The sequence below is a fragment of the Maylandia zebra genome, linkage group LG5 (genome assembly GCF_041146795.1).
Source record: "Maylandia zebra isolate NMK-2024a linkage group LG5, Mzebra_GT3a, whole genome shotgun sequence".
Taxonomy (NCBI): Eukaryota; Metazoa; Chordata; class Actinopteri; order Cichliformes; family Cichlidae; genus Maylandia; species Maylandia zebra.
In genome coordinates this window covers 7,893,362-7,915,157 of record NC_135171.1, presented here as the reverse complement: position 1 = coordinate 7,915,157, position 21,796 = coordinate 7,893,362, and the positions used below count along the sequence as shown (strand labels likewise).

Genomic DNA, 21,796 nt, shown 5'->3' with positions numbered 1-21,796 from the left:
GATCGTTACCTGTGATGAGAGGCGTGTCTCTACATAAGCTCGAGCAATTTACAGCAGATTTCAGTTGAAGAGTCCGCAGTTTCCAAGCCCGAGGGCGAAGCATCAGGTAAGGAGAGAGACTTGGAGCTTGCTTGTTATTTTTTCCAACATTCACAATGTAGTGTACTGTGGATTTGTCCCTCAGGGTGATGCTGTCTGTGTGGAGTTCTACATCCTAAGGCACCTGAAGGAGAAAATGACCTAAAGTGTGGTGCAAGCCAGCCTGCTGCCCTGTGCTGGCAGACAGCACACTGAAAATAATTGTTTTAGCCATGAAAACACAATCGGCAATTATCGTTTGCCTTACCCCTTCTCTGGAACTCTTGTTTTCTAAAAATGATAATAGGTATACTGAGATCCAGCACTCACCGCTAAGTAACAACTGCAAAATGATAGAAAAGGACTTGCACTAAGTAGTTATGCCATTATTAATGAGCCCTGAGAGTCCACTTGCTTTGTTGAATTCTACTGGCTTACTGTAACAAATATGAGTAAATACAGTTTAATAAGAAGAGAGGAGATATAAGAGAAACTGAACATGATTTATTGATATGGTAATTAATATGTGCTATTTGGTGATTAGATTCTCAATGTTAGCCTTTTTCATGAACAAGTTAAACAACCACATCACTGTTATATTATTGCAGTGCTAACCAAGCAATGTTAATTGTTCAGTTAAGTAGTAGTTTTATGACTCTCAATCATAATACCGACCTTCCTACATTTATTTAGAATGAAAATGTGGTCATTCACTAGCTCGTGAGGCAATGTCATCCCTTCAGGGCAAGCAAAGCAAGCCAGTGCTTGTCTAGTGAAATCTAAAAATAGATAAATGGACTGGTTATATAGTGCTTCCCTACTCTACCTGGGCACTCAAATTGCTTTATATGCATGCCTTTTTCACCTATTCAAACAAGCATTTTTTTCCAAGCGTAAGTGCTTTCTATTTAACATTGACACATATTCACATTTTGATAGCATCTTGGCCAAGGATGTTTAGCATGCAGACTAGATCGAACCAGCAACATCCATCCTTTAAATCATTGTCATCTTGTGTCTATAGTTGGCTATTGTTTCTGGAAGAAGAATTAATACCCCCTAATTAATGCCCTTCGATTGAAACTGATACCAGTACAGATTGGTACTGATAGGTGTTCTCATGGGCATGTCCGTGTCCTAGTAACAATGACTGAAACTCGTCAAGCTGATATAGAAAACATTTAATAGCTTGTTTAACATGATAGCAATAAGAAGCTTTGATGATGGACAGGGGAACTCAAGCACAGGCTCCATCAACGCTTACAGATTAGCATCTTTGAGAAATCACTTGGTTGATCAAATGAATAAAGTTTAAACGTGTTTAAAAGTTATTTTGGTAATACACCACCTTCGTTTACATTAATTTTTAATCATTGTGTGTGTGTGTGTGTGTGTGTGTGTGTGTGTGTGTGTGTGTGTGTGTGTGTGTGTGTGTGTGTGTGTGTGTGTGTGTGTGTGCAGTACATTGTCTCTATTTGCCTTTTTGTACATTCTGTATTGCATGGTACTGGGCACTGCTTTAAAGAATAACTCCAATAAAAACTGCAAAGGAAATGGGAATTATTTTGTTGTGCAGTAATAAATATATATGGAGAGAGGTCCAAAGGTGCATGTGATGGACGTGGAACATGAGCTCAGGGAAATTTAAATAAGCTACAGTTTTTGATTTACACTAAACTGCTTTAAAAAATGATCTTGAGTGTATCTTTAAAAATGATTTATATGTATCATTAATTATTATTTCCCTTCTTTTTTTGATAGAACTATCTTTGTATCAAGCTTAGTCATATCCAGAATGTTTTAGCCTCAGGTTTTTTCAGCACGTTATGACTAAACTTGTCTCTGTGAGCCTACCTGTTAAGTGCAGCACCTCTGCCCCTCAGCTGTGTAAGCCACAGCACCCTGATAAGAGTTCACTGACCTTTGTGTTGGAGTGGGAAGCAGAGAATTGGGAGATGACAAGCAAAACAGACTAGGAGATGCAAAAAAACAGAAGAAGTAAGCAGTATCTTTACAGTCAGGCGTTTCAGATACCCACTGTTGCCAGAGAGGGGAATTGAAAACGATTATCTCGAAGAAGCTGAATATGTCAGGGCATTGGAGTGGACTGTAGGGTGGGAGATTCTCACTAGTGCTGAGTCTGATCAAACAAGCTATCCAGATGAGAGGAAGATTAGATGAGATGATGGTCTCGGCGGATTCAACTGGCTGACTCTATGATTGCAAACATGTACTGTGGTTACTTTTGTCTAGGGGTATAGTGTAGACCGAATCCATCTCAACTTAATTTAAACACTTTTCTGTAGGGACAGTGTGTGCTGCCTTTAACCTTGTGCCATAAAGTCTTAAGTAAAAACTGGTGTTCACATAATAGCCAGGAGCATGAACAAATACAGACCTGGTCTTGGTTGAAAAATTAGGTTGAGGACCTGTGTATACCATAATGGCATGGCAACAAAATATAAAAATTGCTCTCACTTATCACTAAAATTTAGCAAGAGGAAGCAGTTTGCAGACAGGACTATAGCTTATATTTAACATAGCCAAATGTTCTTCGATTGATTGATTGTGACCTTTCTGTGGGAAGGGTGCATGTTTCTTCTGTATCTCTGTGGGTTTCCTATCCAAGTCATCAAAGACATCCTTGTTAGATTAATAAGTATGTAGTTGTCTGTTTTTCTATGTTGGCTGTGTTATGGAGCAACCGTTTGCCATATGTCAGCTAGAATACGCTTTAATTAAGACACTGAAATGATTATAAAGTATATAACTTAAAATAAGTACTGCTTAAGTACTCCACCTAATCCCCGCGTACAGACAGAGGCTGAAGCTCTCCAAACCTGTCGTGAGGACCAAAAAACTGTGGAGCAACGAGGCTGTGGAGGAGCTTCGCACGTGTTTGGAGTCTACAGACTGGGACACAATGAAGGCTGCTTCTAACAGCTTGGACGAGTTTACGGACACCGTCACCTCCTATATCCACTTCTGTAAGGACAGCATTGTGCCATCACACACCAGGGTGAGTTATAACAATGACAAACCCTGGTTTACTCCTAAACTCAAAAAGCTGTGGCTGGAAAAGAGAAAGGCGTTCAGAAGCGGAGACAGGGACTGCTACAGAGAGGCCAAGTACAGGTTCACTAAAGAAGTGGACGTTGCTAAACATCAGCACTCTGAGAAGATGCAGCAGCAGATCTCAGAGAATGACTCGGCCTCTGTGTGGAAAGGTTTTAGGAATATCACAAACTACAAGCCTAAAACCCCCCACTCCACTGATGACTTGCTCTTGGCCAACACCCTCAACGACTTCTACTGCCGTTTTGACGAGCCATCAGGCAGCCTTCACACCTCCAACGGCCCCAACAATAGAGACACTTTGGACACTAATTCCCCCACCTCTCCCCCCTCCATAGAGCCATCACCACCTTCAAACACTTCACCTACAACACCCCCTCCTCACCCCACACAAAAGAGGATTTCACACCACCTCCTCCCACCACAACTCTTCATATTCATGAAGCAGATGTGAGGAAGCAGTTTAAGAGTCTGAATGCTCGGAAAGCTCCCGGCCCAGACGGCGTGTCTCCTGCCACCCTCAGACACTGTGCAAACGAGCTGGCCCCAGTGTTTTCTGGCATTTTCAACTCCTCACTGCAGGCATGTCATGTGCCTGCCTGCTTCAAGTCCTCCACCATAATCCCTGTCCCCAAGAAACCTAGGATCACTGGACTAAATGACTACAGACCCATGGCTCTGACATCTGTGGTCAAGAAATCTTTTGAGTGCCTGGTTCTCTCCTATCTCAAGACCCTCACGGCCCCCCTCCTGGACCCCCTGCAGTTTGCATACAGAGCCAACAGGTCTGTAGATGACGCCATCAACATGGCCCTACACTTCATCCTGCAGCATCTGGACTCCCCAGGAACCTACGCCAGGATTCTGTTTGTGGACTTCAGCTCTGCCTTCAACACCATCCTTCCAGACCATCTCCAAGGCAAGCTTTCCCAGATGAATGTGCCTGACCCCATCTGCCGGTGGATCACTGACTTCCTGACGGACAGGAAGCAGCATGTGAGGCTGGGAAAGAATGTCTCGGACTCCCGGACCATCAGCACCGGCTCCCCTCAGGGCTGTGTTCTTTCTCCTCTGCTCTTCTCCCTGTACACCAACTGCTGCACCTCCACCCACCAGTCTGTCAAGCTAATCAAGTTTGCAGATGACACCACCGTTATTGGGCTCATCTCGGACGGGGATGAGTCTGCCTACAGGAGGGAGGTTGAACGTCTGGTGTCTTGGTGCAGCCACAACAACCTGGTGCTGAATGCCCAGAAGACAGTGGAGATTATTGTGGACTTCAGGAAGCACACAGCTCCACTCCCCCCCATCATCCTGACTGACACCCCCATCACCTCTGTGGACTCATTCCGCTTCCTGGGTACCACCATCACTCAGGACCTGAAGTGGGAGCCCACCATCACCTCCGTCATCAAGAAAGCCCAGCAGAGGATGTACTTCCTGAGGCAGCTGAAGAAATTCAACCTGCCAACACGGACGATGATGCAATTCTACACCGCAATCATCGAGTCCATCCTCACCTCCTCCATCACCGTGTGGTACGCTGGAGCCACTATCAGGGACAAACAGAGACTGCAGCGTGTTGTGCGCTCTGCTGAGAAGGTGATTGGCTGCAGACTCCCATCTTTGCAGGACCTGTACACCTCCAGGACACTGCGGCGTGCAGCTCGGATCTCAGCTGACCCTTCTCACCCTGGACACAGTCTGTTTGACCTGCTCCCCTCAGGCAGGAGGCTCCGGTCCATTCGCACCAGAACCTCTCGCCATAAGAACAGTTTCTTCCCCTCTGCTGTTGGACACATGAACAATAAACGTACGACTGTTCCCACCACTAACACATGACCCTACGCTGTGTTCACTGCATCATTCCATGTTTTGGCACTGATCACCACCTGCACTCATGTATATATCTTTCTACGTAGCACTTTTAATTCTTATTCTCATGTATGTATCTCATGTATATCTCATGCATATATCTTTCTACGTAGCACTTTTAATTCTTATTCTTACTTCTATTTTTTCATGTCTATTTAAGCGCAATTTATGACAGTATGTTTGCACTGAAGCACCGCAGCAATTTCCTAATGTTGTAAACCTGCTCAACATTTGGCAATAAAACCCCTTTCTGATTCTGATTATTGTTCACATAATGAATCACTCTCCTGTTTACCATAAAACTACATTTAAATCATCTGCCCAATTGGCATGTTTTGATAAAATCAACTTGAGTTCACTGGCCATCATTTCCATTAACTTTTTCAGGGCATTTCAAAAAAGTTATTTGGAGAAGGAGGAAATTGAAGATTGGCTGAACTATGAACATTGTCTACTTTTTCACTTATTTTACGTTCAGTCTTTATATCATAAGTCTGCACCACTGGTGGAATGACTCTTTATATCATAAGGCTGCGTACTCAATGAGTACGTGCTGATGTACCCTGTTTGCTCTAAGAGTGTCGAGAAGGTTCATCATTTTTACTTTACAGCTGGACCAACAGTCATTAAGTTTAAACTTTTGAACTCACTTTAAACCTTAAAACTGTCAAAAGGACGATAAGGAAAGATTTTGGACTCCTTAAAGGAGGGGCAGATATGCCCCCACCTGCTTTTTCTGTATGTGTCTTTGTGGGTCTCTGCTGTATGTGCTTAAAGGCTCTACACCCTGAGGTTTTGCTTTTCTTGTTTTGCTCCATGTTGTCTTGCTGTTCTGTGTATTGTGATGTACTGTTTTCCTGTTCATATGACATATATGCTTCAAGAATTTCACTCTTTTCCAGAGGATCTTTTTGAGTGATTTAATTTTAATTGGATCTAAAAAGCTGGATCACCAAAACCTCATTGGCTATCGTGTTGTCTTTAAAATTTGTGACCCGACAAACCATCTGCCTGCCTGCCTGCCTCTCTATCTCGATCTATCAATCGATCGATCGATCAATCGCCAGGTCTCGAGGGCAGCAGCCTACGCAGAGAAGCGCAGCTTTACCTCTCCCTAGCTGCCTCCTTTAGCTTGTCCGGGTGAACACCCAATCATTCCCAGGCAAGCCGAGAGATATAATCCCTCCAGCGTGTCCTGGGTTTGCCCCGGGGCCTCCTCCCGGTGGGACATGCCCAGGACACCTGACAGGAGGCATCTTTGTCAGATGCCCGAACCACCTCATCTGGCTCCTTTGGATGTGGAGGAACAGCGACTCTACTCTGAGCTCCACTCCGAGTGGCCAAACTCCTCCAGCCACCCTTTAGAGGAAACACATTTCTGCTGCTTTTATCTGCAATCTTGTTCTTTCGGTCACTACCCACAGCTCATGATCATAGGTCATAGATCGACCGGTAAATTGAGAGCTTCGCCTTTACACTCAGCTCTCTCTTCACCCCAATGGACTGGTACAGTATCTGCGAGTGTTCTCATCACTCGTGAACAAGACCCCAAGATACTTAAACTCCTCCACTTTGGGCAGAAACTCGGCCCTGACCTGGAGTGGGCACTTCACCCTTTTCCTGATTCTCATTCCCACCACTTCACACTTGGCTGTCAACCCCTCCAGTGCGAGCTTGAGGCCTACACCCGATGAAACCAACAGAAACACATCATCTGCAAAAAGCAAAGATGAGATTTTGAGACCATTTTGAGTCGGGGCAGTCTGCTTCTCTCCACCCCAGGGAAAATGGTAACACCACCTGGGTCTGGGTGCAGTTTCCCCCTCCAGGAGCAAGGGTACCTAGACCCGGGGCTTAGAGTACGCTTGGGGAGTGTGATTGTGTGTACAGTGTCTATTTATGTTTGTCCCATGGACTAACCTCAAATCCCGTGGTGATAGATCCTTCTCTGTGGCAGGTCCCAGACTTTGGAATAGTCTCCCCTTAAATATTAGATCTGCACAAACACTTGAGCAATTTAAATCTTTACTAAAGACACATTTCTATGCCCTGGCTTTTAACACACTATGACCCAAGCATTTTGGTCTTATTTGAATTAGTTTAGTTATTGTTTTAATTCTTTTACTGTCCTATTATTGTTTTTTACTGTTATTATTGTATTACATTGTTGCTTTTTTATACCATTTTTATATTGTTAAGCACTTTGTGTAGCATCGGCTGTTTGAAATGTGCTATATAAATAAATTTGACCTTGACCTTGACCTTGTCTCCACGTTGGGTGAGTGTTGAGTAATTGCATATGAGAGCATGAGGGCGGGAATGGATGTTTGTATCTGTGTGTGCCTGTTTGTCTGTGTCCATATGTCAGGTCGGGTATCAGATGCCACCTCTCTGGGGACATCTCAGGCCCTCCAAGGTTTGGAGGCCTATCTCCCCCTACCACCACTTCCCCTGCCAGTGGCGGAGCCCCTCAGACATCGGTGCGTTGGTGGTTCTTTGTGTCCGGGGATGGGCGTCCAGGTACACACCGGCTCACTCCTTGGTGGCTGCGTATCGGGGCCTGGAGCCTGGGGCTCACTCGGGCCACTTCAGGGGTGGGGTGCCCTCGGCCTCTCGGCCTGGGGCTCGGTCACTCAGGCACAGCTGGCTGCCGGCGGAGCTCACGGGCACGTCACTGCAACCCCCCCTGGCTTCTGCTCCGCGGCTGCTGAGTGAGCCCTCATCTGGGACTCTCCTCAGCTCTTTCTGGGACAGTGGCGCGGCTGCCCCTCTGTTGGTCTTCCTTGGTCTCTTGTGTTCTCCCTGTCCTATCCCCCAGTCATGTCTGTCCCGTCTTTAAAAAACGAAAATAAAATAAATACATAATTATAATAAAGGTCAATCAAATGGACCAATGTGGCAAGGCCATGGTGATCCACTTGGTAAAGTAAATCCACTTGGCATCTTTCTTGGCCTTCAGACAACAATTCTGATGGCTGATCCAAACGGGACGGGCAAAAAAAGAAAAAAGAAGTGAAAGGCTTCCACCACTTGGCTACAACGAAAAAGTCTGTCCATAAAAGTTATGAACAGAATGGATGACAAAGGGCATCCCTGGCAGAGCCCATCACCCACCAGAAACGAGTGCAACTTATTGCCGGCTATGCGGCCCAAGCTTCTGCAATAGTTGTTTTGCTTCAGCCACTGTCGAGCTGCTTTCCAGCTGGCTTGTCAGTACCTATCAGCTGCTTCCAAAGTCCCACAGGCTAACCAAACCCGATAGGACTCCTTCTTCAGCCGATGGCTCCCTTCACCAGGGCTACCACCACGACAGTCACGAACCACCTGCAGCCGCAGCTCAGTGCAGCAGCAATGGATGCGCTGAACATGTCCCCAGTCTCCCTCGGAATAATGTTGAAGCTCTACTGGAGGTGTGAGTTGAAGTTGTCATGGACCTGGGTATCTGCCAGATTTTCCCATTGCACCCTCACTATACGTTTACGTGCACCAGGTCTGTCCAGCATCCTCCCCTGCCACCTGATCCAACTCACCACCAGGTGGTGATCTTCACCCGAGTGCCCAGAAAATATGGTCTGGTGATCATCAACCTGCAACCTAGTGCCACGTGCACTTATGGACACCCTTTTGTTCGAACATGTGGTTTGCACAGAAGTCCAGTAATGAAACACCGCCCAGGTTCAGATCCGGTAGGCCGCTCCTCCCAGTCAAGTCCCTCCAGGTCTCACTGTTGTTGCCCACATGAGCACTGAAGTCTCCCAGTAGGACAACAGAGTCCAGCATCCCACTCATGGACTCTATACAACATGCCACATTCACCCATTCAGACAAGTACTGTCTTTGAAGTGCTTTCTAACTACCATTCACACTCTGATGGATGCATCAGAGAGGAACTTGGGGTTAATATCTAGCCCAAGGATATTTGGCATGCAGACTAGGTGGAGCCAGGGATCGAACCGCCAATCACCAACCTTCCGATCAGTAGATGACCTGCTCTACCTACTGAGCTACAGCCACATAAATTATCTGTGGTGTATCACATCTTTGGAAACCTAAGTTCAGTTTCTCCAGCCCAGGCCAGTCAGTTTAACTAATTGTGTGTCTGTGTCATCTGGCATAATTGATAAATAAAGCTTGGTATCATTGGCATAGCAATAAAAATGTATGCTACAGCTTCAATCAGTGTCTCTCTATTAAAGTGAACTAGAACAACAACAACAAAAAAACCTAGAATAAAAAATAGAGACTTTTCTGATATTGCAAAGATGTATTTATTTTTGCTTGGGGACATGCACTCACTGGCTACTTCATTTGTTACATCTTGTTATTACTGGATTGGACGCTATTTTGCTATCATGTCAATTCTTTGTGACATGGACTAAACAAGGTGTTTGAAATATTCCTCAAAGATTTGGCCCATATTGATGTGATAGCATCACACAGTGCAGACTTGTCTGGTTTCCATCCATGATGCAAATCTACTATTCCACCACATTCCAAAGGTTTTCTGTTGGATTGTTTGATTGCTGCACAGATAGACCAGTAAACTGACAACTTTGCCTTTTTGCTGCTAATGCACCAATTGCAGAAAATATATTTGAGGATAATCTACAAATTAAATTCAATTATATAAACAAAAAACAGAAAAAAGTCATATGAGCTCTTATCCATGCAGGAAATTATGATGCTCATTTACACTACAGCGCATCAATTGAGTACAATGTAAGAATAACAATAGAATGAGAAGAATGTTTGTTATGTTATGTTTTTTGAGCAGAAATACAATTTGAAACTTTTTTTTTGGTGTCATGACACAACAGTTTTGCATTGGACACATTCACGTGTGTAATGTTTTCCTGCAACTGAAGTAAATAAAGGCTTCTTGTGGTATTTTGGCTCACAGTATAGCATAGTGACATCTATTAAAGTAACACAAATAAAGTAAGACACTGATGTTTTTCTGTTTTTAAACAACATCTGTTGTGCTTTTAGTGTCATTCTTGTTAGTTTATGCTCCAGATGACTTTACCTGATCTGACCCGTGTTGGTTTAAATCCATTTGATTACACTGAGATGAAATAAAAGGAGCTGAACTGATCAAAAAATTAAAGTGGGAATAGCCACCGAGTCAGGGACTGTGCTCTGAGCCGCTCTGTCACTATTGCGCTATATTTAGCCAACACACACCAACAAGCCCCAAAACAGTAAGCGCGCACTGACCCCCACCATCTGCTCACTCTCTCTCTTTCACACACACACACAAGTATACAGACACACACCTTATGGTTTTACCGCCAACTGCTGCTCACAGACCCCCCAGGTAAACCCAGGTGGACTTATTAAGATTCACGTCATGAGGTGTTGTTACACACACACACACACACACACACACACACACACACACACACACATACACGGGAGGGGGACTCCAGCAATAGAGTTGTTAGTGAATTTGCTCATTATGGTGGATACATATACTGTATATAACAACAAGGCTTTTCAAAGACTTACTGGGAGAGCAGAGAGCTATGGGGAGCCATTTTAATGAGCTTGGATGTGGAATTCTGTGCATGTGTGTGTGTGCGTGTGTGTGTCGGGGGGGGGGGGGGGCATCGAAGTGAGTGTGTATATAACACATCTATCATGCATTTCTCTCCCTCACGCCTTCAATTATGGTAAAAGGACAAAATGACCCGACAACATTTCTATTGCTCCTGTTTGCGCTCACATTTATATTCATATTCTGAGTCACACATTTATACGTGTAATACCTGGCCCCTTAGAGTGCTGTGTTTCACACACTGTGGGATGGATTTTTTTTGTTGTTGTTGTTATTGTTGTTTTTGGGGGGTTTTTTTGGTGGTTACTACCACCTCCTTTAGCCAGAAGTGAAAGAACACTTTACACAGGTGCACGACTGCTTGAAAATTAACTGCCAAAGATGCAAAAGGTGACCGAGACAGCAGCTCGTGGGATTTTTCTGGATCTGTTTTCTGCTTACACATTTTCAAACATAATGTTAGCCCAGGCACCAAGTCAAGCTCAATGCCACAATCCTGGCAGGTCAGCCAATCTAAGTGCCAGCCCACGTCAGCATATGGCTCAGCTGACACCCTCCCACATCTTGTGAACACTTTATATTAACTATCTGCAACAAATGATAAATTGATAGTTTAAACACCTTTAGTTATTTACCATTAGCAAGAAAAATAAAAATCAATATGTTTTCTTTTTGCTATACAGACCTGCTCTTGGTTTATATAAACCTACGAGCTGTTTCTCTCACTAGTTCGTTTTGATCCCATTTTTAAATTTTGATAGCTATTTATTTCTTTTTAGGCAGTACGGTTGGGTTAAAAAAATGACCCAAGAGTGCGACCCATCTCACTCTTGGACACAGAAGTCTGATAGACAGTGGTTTTGGGTTCAAATAAAATTGTTTCGGGTTTTTTTGTACACAAATTAATGACATAAACATAAAATATAATTTTACTATTGATTAGACGCTAAAATAACTAATCATTACTTTATCATTTATTTAGGAAGGACTACTTCATCTGCTTTAGTCTTCCCACAGTTGCTGCAAATCTGCAAACCACTCAGCAGTCCACCTTAACCTCAGCTCATGTTAAGTCATAGCTGTTGTCGATATGACAGTATATGAGTGTAAGACAGCATATAGGATACGAGTGTTTTTCTGCTGCTCTACCTGTATATATGTAAATTCATGTAGATGTGCTCTACCTGAATTTGCATATGCGCACATGGTTCCAGAACAGTACCATAGAGCCTTGCATAAATTTCTGCTGTAAATTCAATTCAAGTCAATTCTATTCAGTATTATTTATATAGCGCCAAATCACAGCAACAGTTGCCTCAAGGTGCTTTATATTGTAAGGTTAAGATCCTACAATACTGTATTTTTTGTACTTTTTAACTGGTAATAAAAAAGTGTGGACTGAAATGTGTTCATCTTTGAACTCGTTTGGTCAGTTATCTGGTTACAATGCAGCCTCTTATTCTACAAATCCCTGGAGAATCTGACAGAAATCAGCGATTTGTTTTGGTGTTTTTGGCATGTCGATGGTGTTTAAAGGTTCAGAGAGCACTCTTTGCTCTGCTTTGGAAGATTGGAGCATCCGGGTGAAGATGACAGTGTTGTCATCGCAAGCGTGCAAGCCTATTAGACAGGCAGACTGACAGTGCAGCCTAGTGGTAAAGAAACGAAGCCTCACACACGAACACATACACACACACACACAAACGCTGCAGACGAGGGACAACTCAGCTATAGAGCATAACAGCATCTGAAATATGATGCACATCCATCCGCATCTGTGTGTTTGTGTTTATGTGTGTCTCGCTCCAGCCAGACGTTGCACGTAGGCACAAAGCTCCCCTATACATGCTGTGGAAGAACCATTATGAACTCACACAGACACCCCTGTGTCTCCAGGCCTGAGGAGGGTGGAGGCAGGCGTTTGGCAGGTGCAGCACTGCCTCAGTTTGGCCTTGACACTCATGTCAACTAACCTCCATCCTCTTTGCTTAGTATGCCAGCTGTCTGTATGTTCACACTCAACATTCACGGACAGGCCTCACTTAAAGCCTTAAATATTTTGCAGGATGAGTAATAGTTTACTTCTGTATGTGTGTGTGTGTGTGTGTGTGTGTGTGTGTGTGTGTGTGTGTGTGTGTGTGTGTGTGTGTGTGTGCAAGGCCAATCAAGCAGCAGCAGAAGAAGAAGCCCTGTCGTGATGGCAGCCAAGCTGTGACAGTGTTGTGCTGCCATGTCCCAGGGCTCACGGGGCGTACAGTTCTGTTTGGAAACTCAGCACGCAGCAGGCCTGGCAGACCCCTGAGCAGACCTCTGTGACACACAACACAGCTACAGCAGGAGGATGAGTGGCTGGCCCTGTGCAAAGGGGGACTGTGGAGAGAAATGCATTCTTTACTTAGATTTATTTATTTCATAATTTAACAATAAAACATATTTGGACTGAGAAGCACTATTATTAACTGAAGTGATGTCTTCAAAAACATTCCAATAATTATTTTTAAGGTTTTTAGAATTACAATATTTTTATTTATTGATGAAAGTCATGTTATTTTTATTATTACTAACAACTGTAATATAATAATAATGATAATAATTATAATCATCATCATCATAATGTGTGCAAATTATATCTAACAAAAATCTCTATTATAATCTCTTTTGGATTTATCAGTGGAAGAATTACTTAATGGTAGTATTAGTTATTATTTGTATTATCTCCATTAATAGGACTGACAGTTTTGATATATCATTATTTTCACTGATACAAATAAGGGTGTACCCCGCCTCTCGCCCTATGACAGCTGGGATAGGCTCCAGCGCCCCCCGCGACCCTGAAAAGGAGAAGCGGAAGCGAATGGATGGATGGATAGACAATATGAACATATTTAAAATTAAAGGAATTTGAAATGTACATTATGCCGGTGGGTTTAGAGTGTCTAGAAGAGAGTCCTGTCTCAGTCACATGGATGATGTGAGAGGGCGGGTGTGTGCGTGTGTGTGTAGGCGGGGGTGGGGGGGGGGGGGGTTAGGGCCCGGGTGGCTTGGGGATAGAAGCTCCTCTTGAGTCTCTCTGTCCTTGCCCGGAAGATGCAGAACCTTCTACCAGATTGCAGAAGTTGGAACGGTTTGTTGCCAGGATGGGACGCGTCCTTCAGTATCTGCGCTGCTCTAGTCCAGCATCTCCTGATGTAGATGTGATGTTCTGTGTGAGGATGCTTTGCACAGCGCCTGTATAGAAAATCGTGAGGCTCTCTGGCGAGATCCTGAACTTCCTCAGTTGTCGTAGGTGGTACAGGTGCTGCCTAACCTTTTTGGTCTGGACCTGAATGTGGGCAGACCATGTCAGGTCTGAAGAGATGTGGACACTGAGATACTTGAAGGACTGCACCCTCTCCACTGGAGCTCCATTGATGATAATGGGCTTGTAGTCTCTGTGCTGACCCCTTCTGAAGTCCACCACCAGCTCCTTGGTCTTGCCAACGTTCAGCTGGAGATGGTTGTCCTGGCACCATGATGCCAGATTCTTCACTTCGTCCATGTAGGCTGCCTCATCCTTGTTGGAGATGGCGCCCAACACCGCTGTGTCATCAGCAAACTTAACAATGGTGTTGGAGCCGTGGGTGGCCACACAGTCTGAAGTGTAGATGGAGTAGAGCAGTGGTGAGAGGATTGTGTTGTGTTGATGGTGATGGTGATGCTGTTAGAGACGCATCTACCCACCCTCACCACCTGAGTTCTACCAGTGAGGAAGTCCAACACCCATGCACACAGACGGCTGTTGAGTCCCAGATCCCTCAGCTTTGTGAACAGTCTGCAGGGCACTGTTGTGTTAAACGCTGAACTGTAATCAACAAACAGCATTCTCACATAGTTACCCTGTTTCTTGTCCGCAATCTTGTTTGGTTTTTATGATCATTTTAGGATCATCAGTTACTGCTGTAGACTTTCTCTCGTCTTAATTTAAAAGATAACTTTTCACTTTTATAGTATAATGTAGTTTTTGCACTATTTATATTCCATGTGCTACGATTGGCATGCTAGGTTGGAGCCAAGGCGTCTGTTATTATGCCCGTCCATTAAATTTTTTTTTCGTCTGTTTTTTTTTTTTAATTAGCTGCAATTTTTTATGTGGAAAAAAGTAAAGTAGTAGAGTAAGCAGTGTTATTATTATATTATTAGAAGAAATGGAAACTAAGAACAAAACTCTAATTATCCATAATTAATAAATAGAAAACAATAAATAGAAAACAGGTTTGATGCTATTTGTCACCAGTAGACACACAGCGAATGAAAGTGCACCAAAGACTGTATAGAAAAAAATTCTCACTACTGATTATTTATTTATTTCCTTTTTTAGTGGAGTCGGAGCAAACCTTATTTGGCAGCTAAGATTAGCTATTTTAGTTAGCGAGCTGTTAATTAGTGGTAAGTAGCACGCTAATAAAGTACAAGAATTTCACTTCAAATCAAATCAAATCAAATCAAATCACTTTTATTGTCACATCACATGTGCAGGTACATTGGTACAGCACATGTGAGTGAAATTCTTGTGTGCGAGCTTCACAAGCAACAGAGTTGTGCAAAATACAATAATGTAAACAAGCAAAATACAAGAATGGCTACATCTGAAACTAATAAATATATGTACAATATATAATAGTATATGCATTTCTGGATGTGTATACTAAATATTTTTCTACGTGTGTGTGTGTGTGTGTGTGTGTGTGTACACATATTTTACAAATTAAATAGAGTAAACAATAAATAAAATATATAAAATAAAATATACAGAGTGAGATATGTGCAAAACAGTGGCATTACTGTACAGTATGGAATGCATAATGTTAAAGTTCCAGTAGTGAAGCTGAGGTGTCTATGAAGTGTTCAGCAGTAGGGTTGCAAAGGGGCGGAAAATTTCCGGTAAATTTCCGAAAAGTTTCCGGTAAATTTCCATGGTAAGTTAAGCTTGGGAATTTTGGAAATATTCCATATTGGAAACTGTCCATGGAAATAATGGGAATTATGGAAATTAATGCGAATTTAGGAGAACTAACTGGGAATATATTATTTCCAAGCATAAATATAAACAGAAATCATAAGAAAACCTCCATGCAAAATGTTTTCAACAGATATTTAAACAGATTTATTTGTAAGTACAGTAGAATAGAACACGTTTCAATAACTTGTTTCATGGATGAATAAAAACAGAAATGTTGAGTTCAATATTACCATCCCCTAACCCCGCTCATTCAAAAATGCCCCCTGTCCAAAAATCTCCACAAAGTCCCATTCAAAAGGTTAAATGAAAAATGCCACTTATCCTCCAAAACGTCCCATTAAACATTCAAATCTTCCTTCAAGCAATCCTCTTTTCTCATTTTTGCTCAGTCAATAGACTCTTCCTGGACCTCATCATCATCCAACAACATGTCCACTTCCTCAGCATCCAACTCTGAGTCTTCCTCTTCAGTGTCACTTTCCAGCTTTGTTGAGGATGGCTCTGTGTCAGGCTCAAAGAGCCGTAGGTTTGCCCGAATGCCGACCAGCTTTTCCACTCTCACATTTGTGAGCCTGTTGCGAACCTTTGTGTGGGTGTTCCCAAACAGTGACCAGTTGCGCTCGGAGGCGGCTGATGATGGTGGGATTTGGAGGAGGATGGAGGCTACAGGTGCAAGGGCCTCAGATTCACATAGTCCCTTCCACCAGGTGGCTGCAGATATGTGCTGGCATGACTGCCATATTCCATCCCCTTTCCAAAGGCCTTGCTTTGTTCGATACTTTGCCAAACTGCCTAGAACTTTGCCTTTATCGAGACCCAGGTGGTCAGACATGGCTGTAATGACCGCATAGGCACCGTTGATCTCTTCCCCGGAAAGTATGCCCTTGTCATATTTGGGGTCCAGCATGTATGCTGCTGCATGCACTGGCTTCATGCAGAACTCCCTCCGCTGTTCCAATGACTTGACCACAGCCGTTTCCTCTGCTTTCAGTAGTAGGGAAGTGGGCAGAATTGTCTGGATTTCTTCTTTGAGTTCTGCAAAAAGGCACTGGACATCTGACAAGATGGCACCATCCCCCTCTATCTTCGCTATTGCTGCTGCAATAGGTTTGAGGATTTTCTGACTGCTAGATACTCTTTCCCAGAACACATCATCCAAGATGACCTTCTTGATGTCACTGTCGATGCCTACAGACTGGGATATGGCCATCTCTTGCAGAGACTCCTTTCCCTCCAGAAGGCTGTCAAACATGATAACAACACCACCCCATCGCGTTATGCTGGGAAGCTTCAGTGTAGTACTCTTGTTCTTTTCCTTTTGCTTTGACAGAAATGTAGCGGAAGTTACTTGTTTGCCTTTAACATATTTCAGAACTTGCTTCACTCTCTTATTCAGAGTGTCCATTGTTTTTAGTGCCATTATGTCTTTTAGGAGAAGGTTTAGTGTATGGGCTGCACAGCCAATAGTAGTTATATGAGGGTAGGTCTCCTCCACATGTGCCCAGGCAACCTTCATGTTGGCTGCATTGTCAGTGACCAGTGCAAAAACCTTATCTGGTCCAAGGTCATTGATGATCACTTTTAGCTCATCTGCAATGTATTGGCCTGTGTGTCTGTTTTCCTTTGTGTCTACACTCTTGTAGAACACAGGCTGAGGAGTGGTGATTATGTAGTTAATAATTCCTTGTCCCCTGATATTGGACCATCCATCAGAGATGACTGAAATACAGTCAGCTTGGTCAATGGTCTGTTTCACCTTTGCTTGAACTCGACTGAACTCTTCATCCAGTAGATGAGTAGACAATGCATGTCTGGTTGGGGGAATGTATGCTGGTCGGAGAACATTCAAAAATCTCTTCCAGTACACATTGGATGTCAGCATCAGGGGTGAGCCAGTTGCATAGATTGCACGAGCGAAACACTCATCTGCGTTTTTCTGGCTAGTGTCATCCATAAAATCAAAGAATCCTCTGATGCCAGAGGGACCAGGAGCTGATGAGTGGGTATCTGACTCTGATACAGCTGAAACAGATTCATTTTCCCCTTGAGTGGAATTCCTGGCTGCTGTATGTGTTGGGCCTTGAGGAATTTTTTTGCACTTTGCAATGTGCTGCTGCATTTTTGTGGCATTCTTCACGTACGTCTTATCACAATACTTACACATATATACAGATTTCCCTTGTACATTAGCTGGTGTAAAATGTCTCCACACATCAGATAGCGCACGTGGCATTTTTCTGTAAAATAAAACAAGAGCTTGTAAAAATGCTAATGCAATGCAAGAGATCGTAATAATACAATTGCAATATGATAGTAAACAGATATAAATAGTAAGGCTAGCTAAACAACTGGAATGATCTTCAAAACAAAACAACCAAATGAGGAAGCTAGCATCTTCTTTATGTTATACTAGCTATGGCTTATTTAGCATCTAACAGATGCTAGCATTTTATTTAGCATCTAACAGATGCTAGCATTTTATTTAGCATCTTATCAGATGCTAGCATTTTATTTAGCATCTTATCAGATGCTAGCATTTTATTTAGCATCTTATCAGATTGCTATCTACCAGATTAATACATTTTATGTGATATTCACAATTTAAACATTTAATGAATATATTTTCCCATAATATCATCAAAACTTACCTCACTTGTTAAGTCCACAGGCTCAAATGTGTGCCTTTAATACTCTTTGTCCTTCAGGCTCAAAAGTGTGGTCCATGTGTACATGTGATGGAGGCATGCACAGTGCCAGTAGGTGGTCTCAATAGCCATGCAGCAAGCTTGTGCTCTGTACATGTGATTAAGGAATGGCATGGATATTCAAGTGTATTTGAATTGCATTTGTTTGTTTTTGTCAATATTATGCTAAAATATACTTTCCTCAACTATATTTAAGTTCCCTAAGAAGAGCCAACCTTCAATTTTGAAAATTCCCACTTTATTCCCATAAATTCCCGTTAATTCCCGTTAATTCCCATAAATTCCCGTTAATTCCCGTTAATTCCCATGGAAAGATTCCATCTTTGAAAATTCCGGGAATTTTGCAACCCTATTCAGCAGTCTGATGGCCTGATGGAAGAAGCTGTCTCTCAGTCTGCTGGTACGGGACCGGATGCTGCAGAACCTCCTTCCTGATGGAAGCAGTCTGAACAGTTTATGGCTGGGGTGACTGGAGTCCTTGATGATCCTCCCCGCTTTCCTCAGGCACCGCTTCCTGTAGATGTCTTGGAGGGAGGGAAGCTCACCTCCAATTATCCGTTCAGAGCACCGCACTACTCGCTGGAGAGCTTTGCAGTTGTAGGCGGTGCTGTTGCCATACCAGGTGGTGATGCATCCAGTGAGGATGCTCTCAATGGCACAGTGATAGAAGGTCCTGAGGATGCGGGGGCTCATGCCGAATCTTTTCAGTCTCCTGAGAAAGAAGAGGCGCTGCTGCGCCTTCTTCACTGTTTTGTTTGTGTGTACTGACCACGTAAGATCCTCAGCCAGGTGTACGCCAAGGAACCGGAAGCTGCTCACTCTCTCCACAGCAGCGCCGTTGATGGTGATGGGGGTGTGTACTTCTCTGCACCTCCGGAAGTCCACTATCAACTCCTTTGTCTTTGCGACGTTGAGGGTGAGATGGTTGTCTTGACACCAGTGGGTCAGGGCGCTGACCTCCTCCCTGTAAGCTGTCTCATCACTGTTGGTGATAAGACCCACCACTGTAGTGTCGTCCGCAAACTTCACAATGATGTTGGAGCTGTTAGTGGCCGTGCAGTCGTAGGTGTAGAGTGAGTACAGGAGAGGGCTCAGTACACACCCCTGTGGAGCACCAGTGTTCAGTGTGACGGGGGATGAGGTGATGCTGCCCAGTCTGACCACTTGGCGTCTGTCAGACAGGAACCCCTTGAGTGGGTTGGCAAACTACAATATTTATGAGGTAAGTCCATTAAAATCCTTCACAAGGCACCAAAAATCCAGACATGGTGGTAAGGACTAGTTAGCGGAGGTGAGAGCTAACAGTCAGCCACTGGCTACAGCTAACTCTCTGAGCAGGCAGGTCTCTAATTTTAAGCCTGAACAAAATACAACTTTTAACACACTTCACCTATTGTAGAGTTGTTCAGTAGGGAGGAAACACTACGCACCAGGGTGTAAACATGCACTTTAATGCTGTAAGGTTGGAGGACCTGCAATTTTTGGCACTTCCTGTGTTGGCTTCATTTTTAAGCTCCAGAGGTTGGTGCTTCGTGTTAACATTGAAACAGTAGCTGAGCAAACACTCTCACCTCAAGGTCTGTTCAGCAGCTTGTCTCCAGTTTTCAAAACATGCGACATGAGCGGACCCAGAACTGCTAAGGATATTTTGTCAGCTGTATATTGTTAGTTTTGCATCAGTTCACTGCATTCACACCTCATGAATGTAAATGTGGTTAAAGTGACATTTGACAGACTGACCAATAAAATCAATTTTTCTGTCAGCCTTCTAAACCAGTGTTTGCACGCACATGTGCCTCTGCATGTGCAGCAATTTTACTTTACTGTGGCTCAGGTCACTGCAACGAAGCATATCGAGAGTGCGGGGAAAAAAAAGATCATTGACCTGGACACGTGCCGTGATCTTGCACATTTCCCACCATCGCATGAATCAATGCTTGATCACAGTGCTAGAATAACAGTGCTTCTCACACACACAGACACACATATGTGAAGTTGCGCTGTGCTGCACCTGGTCATAGTGAAGGTAATAGCTTTATGAATGCAATATGGATGATCGATAACCGATCATTGTCCTTGGGCCTTGCAGACATGCTGCTGTTTTCAGTTTATCCCATCAGTCAGATATTTGCCACTGGGTAGGTGAGAGTGTGTGTTTGTTGGGGAGAGGCGAGCCAATGACAAATGAGGGTAAATAGAGGTAGAGAGAGAGAGGGAGAGAGGGAGGAGTTGGGGTGTAGCACTGTGCCAGCTCATGACCCAGAGAGATAAACAGAAAGTGAGAGTTGGCCAGGCAGGTAGGACAGGGAGGGTGTGGCGTTCCGAGAGAGCTTTCACTCCCAATGCCGCGCTCTAATTGGCTGCCACCGTTCTGACAGACGCGGCCGTCCCTCCCTCCCTCCTTCTTCCTGCCGAAACTCTATCTATGTATGTGTGTGTGCATGAGGGAGCTGGCAGATTGAAGAGAGCCACAGAGGCAGCCTCTAACTCCAACCCAATGAGCTCACAGCCTTCACACACACACGCAAAATCTCTCCTCAGCGCTCTGCTCTCACTCTCTCTTCAACCCTGGGACACAAGAAGAAGAAGGAGGAGAGAGCACAGAGAGAGAGAGGAAGAGGCAGTGAGTTGCAGAGAGGGAGAGTGAGGGTGAGGGAGTAAGAGAGGAGAGAGGGAGAGAGAGGCAGAGGGAGACTGGCGGGGTGTGAGGGAGAACACCATGGCTTCAGATCCGGGGCTGGCTGCGATGCTGCTATGGACTATATCACTACAGGCTGTGGGCACCTCGGGAAGTAACAGCAATGAAGGTAAGAAAGAGAGAGAGAGTCTTTGTGTGTGTGTGTGTTAATTTGAACAGACAGAATTAAATAATGCATATAGTCAGACAGCGGGGATTAACTTCATACATGTGGCGCTCCAGTGTGAAGAACACAGCGACAATGAGTCAATGCATGACACGCACGCACACAAACACATTAACAAATGTAAACACACACTTCAGAGAGGATGTCTCAACCCAGGGGCAAGACATCAAAGTTTGCTTTGCGGAGCAACTCAAGGAAATCCGCCTGATGTCTGCATGTGTACGTATGAACTCGTCTTGACATTGCTCATATTTGGCCGGGTTGCGTGTCAGCTGCAGTAACAGCGCATGTGTCTGCTGAGGGCTTAGGCGGTGACGTGAAAGTGTGTGTGTCTGCGCTCTTTTTTTATCTGAACCGAAAATTTTCATGAATCCTCACTTGTGTGAGCGTCTTGAAAAAGTGTGTGTGTGTGTGTGTGTCCTATACTCTTGTTCCACACACTTTGTTCCCTAAAGCCCAGCCTGGGTTTGTTTTCTTCCATCCTCTTGTCCTTCATCTTTCCACCATGAGACGGAGAACTGTTGTTATCACTTGTTCAACTAATGCTGCGCGCACACGCCACAGAGTCCCCCGACACCTTCCTTTATATTAGTTTGTGAGTGTGACACGGTCCTTGACATAGGTCTGATCTCAGGAGGCTGAG

General features: G+C 44.0%; 1 protein-coding gene across 2 annotated transcripts in view; it reads left to right on the top strand.

The window, feature by feature from the left end:
- The first annotated feature begins 20,588 nt into the window (after positions 1–20,588).
- The window catches only part of epha8 (eph receptor A8), a 141,582-nt gene continuing 140,374 nt past the window's right edge, over positions 20,589–21,796 (top strand). For both annotated transcript variants that reach the window (XM_004559885.2, XM_004559886.2), the window contains exon 1: positions 20,589–21,096. In XM_004559885.2, coding sequence (XP_004559942.2) covers positions 21,009–21,096 — 88 coding nt within the window. In that variant the 5' untranslated portion in view covers positions 20,589–21,008. The remainder of the gene's footprint in view (positions 21,097–21,796) is intronic.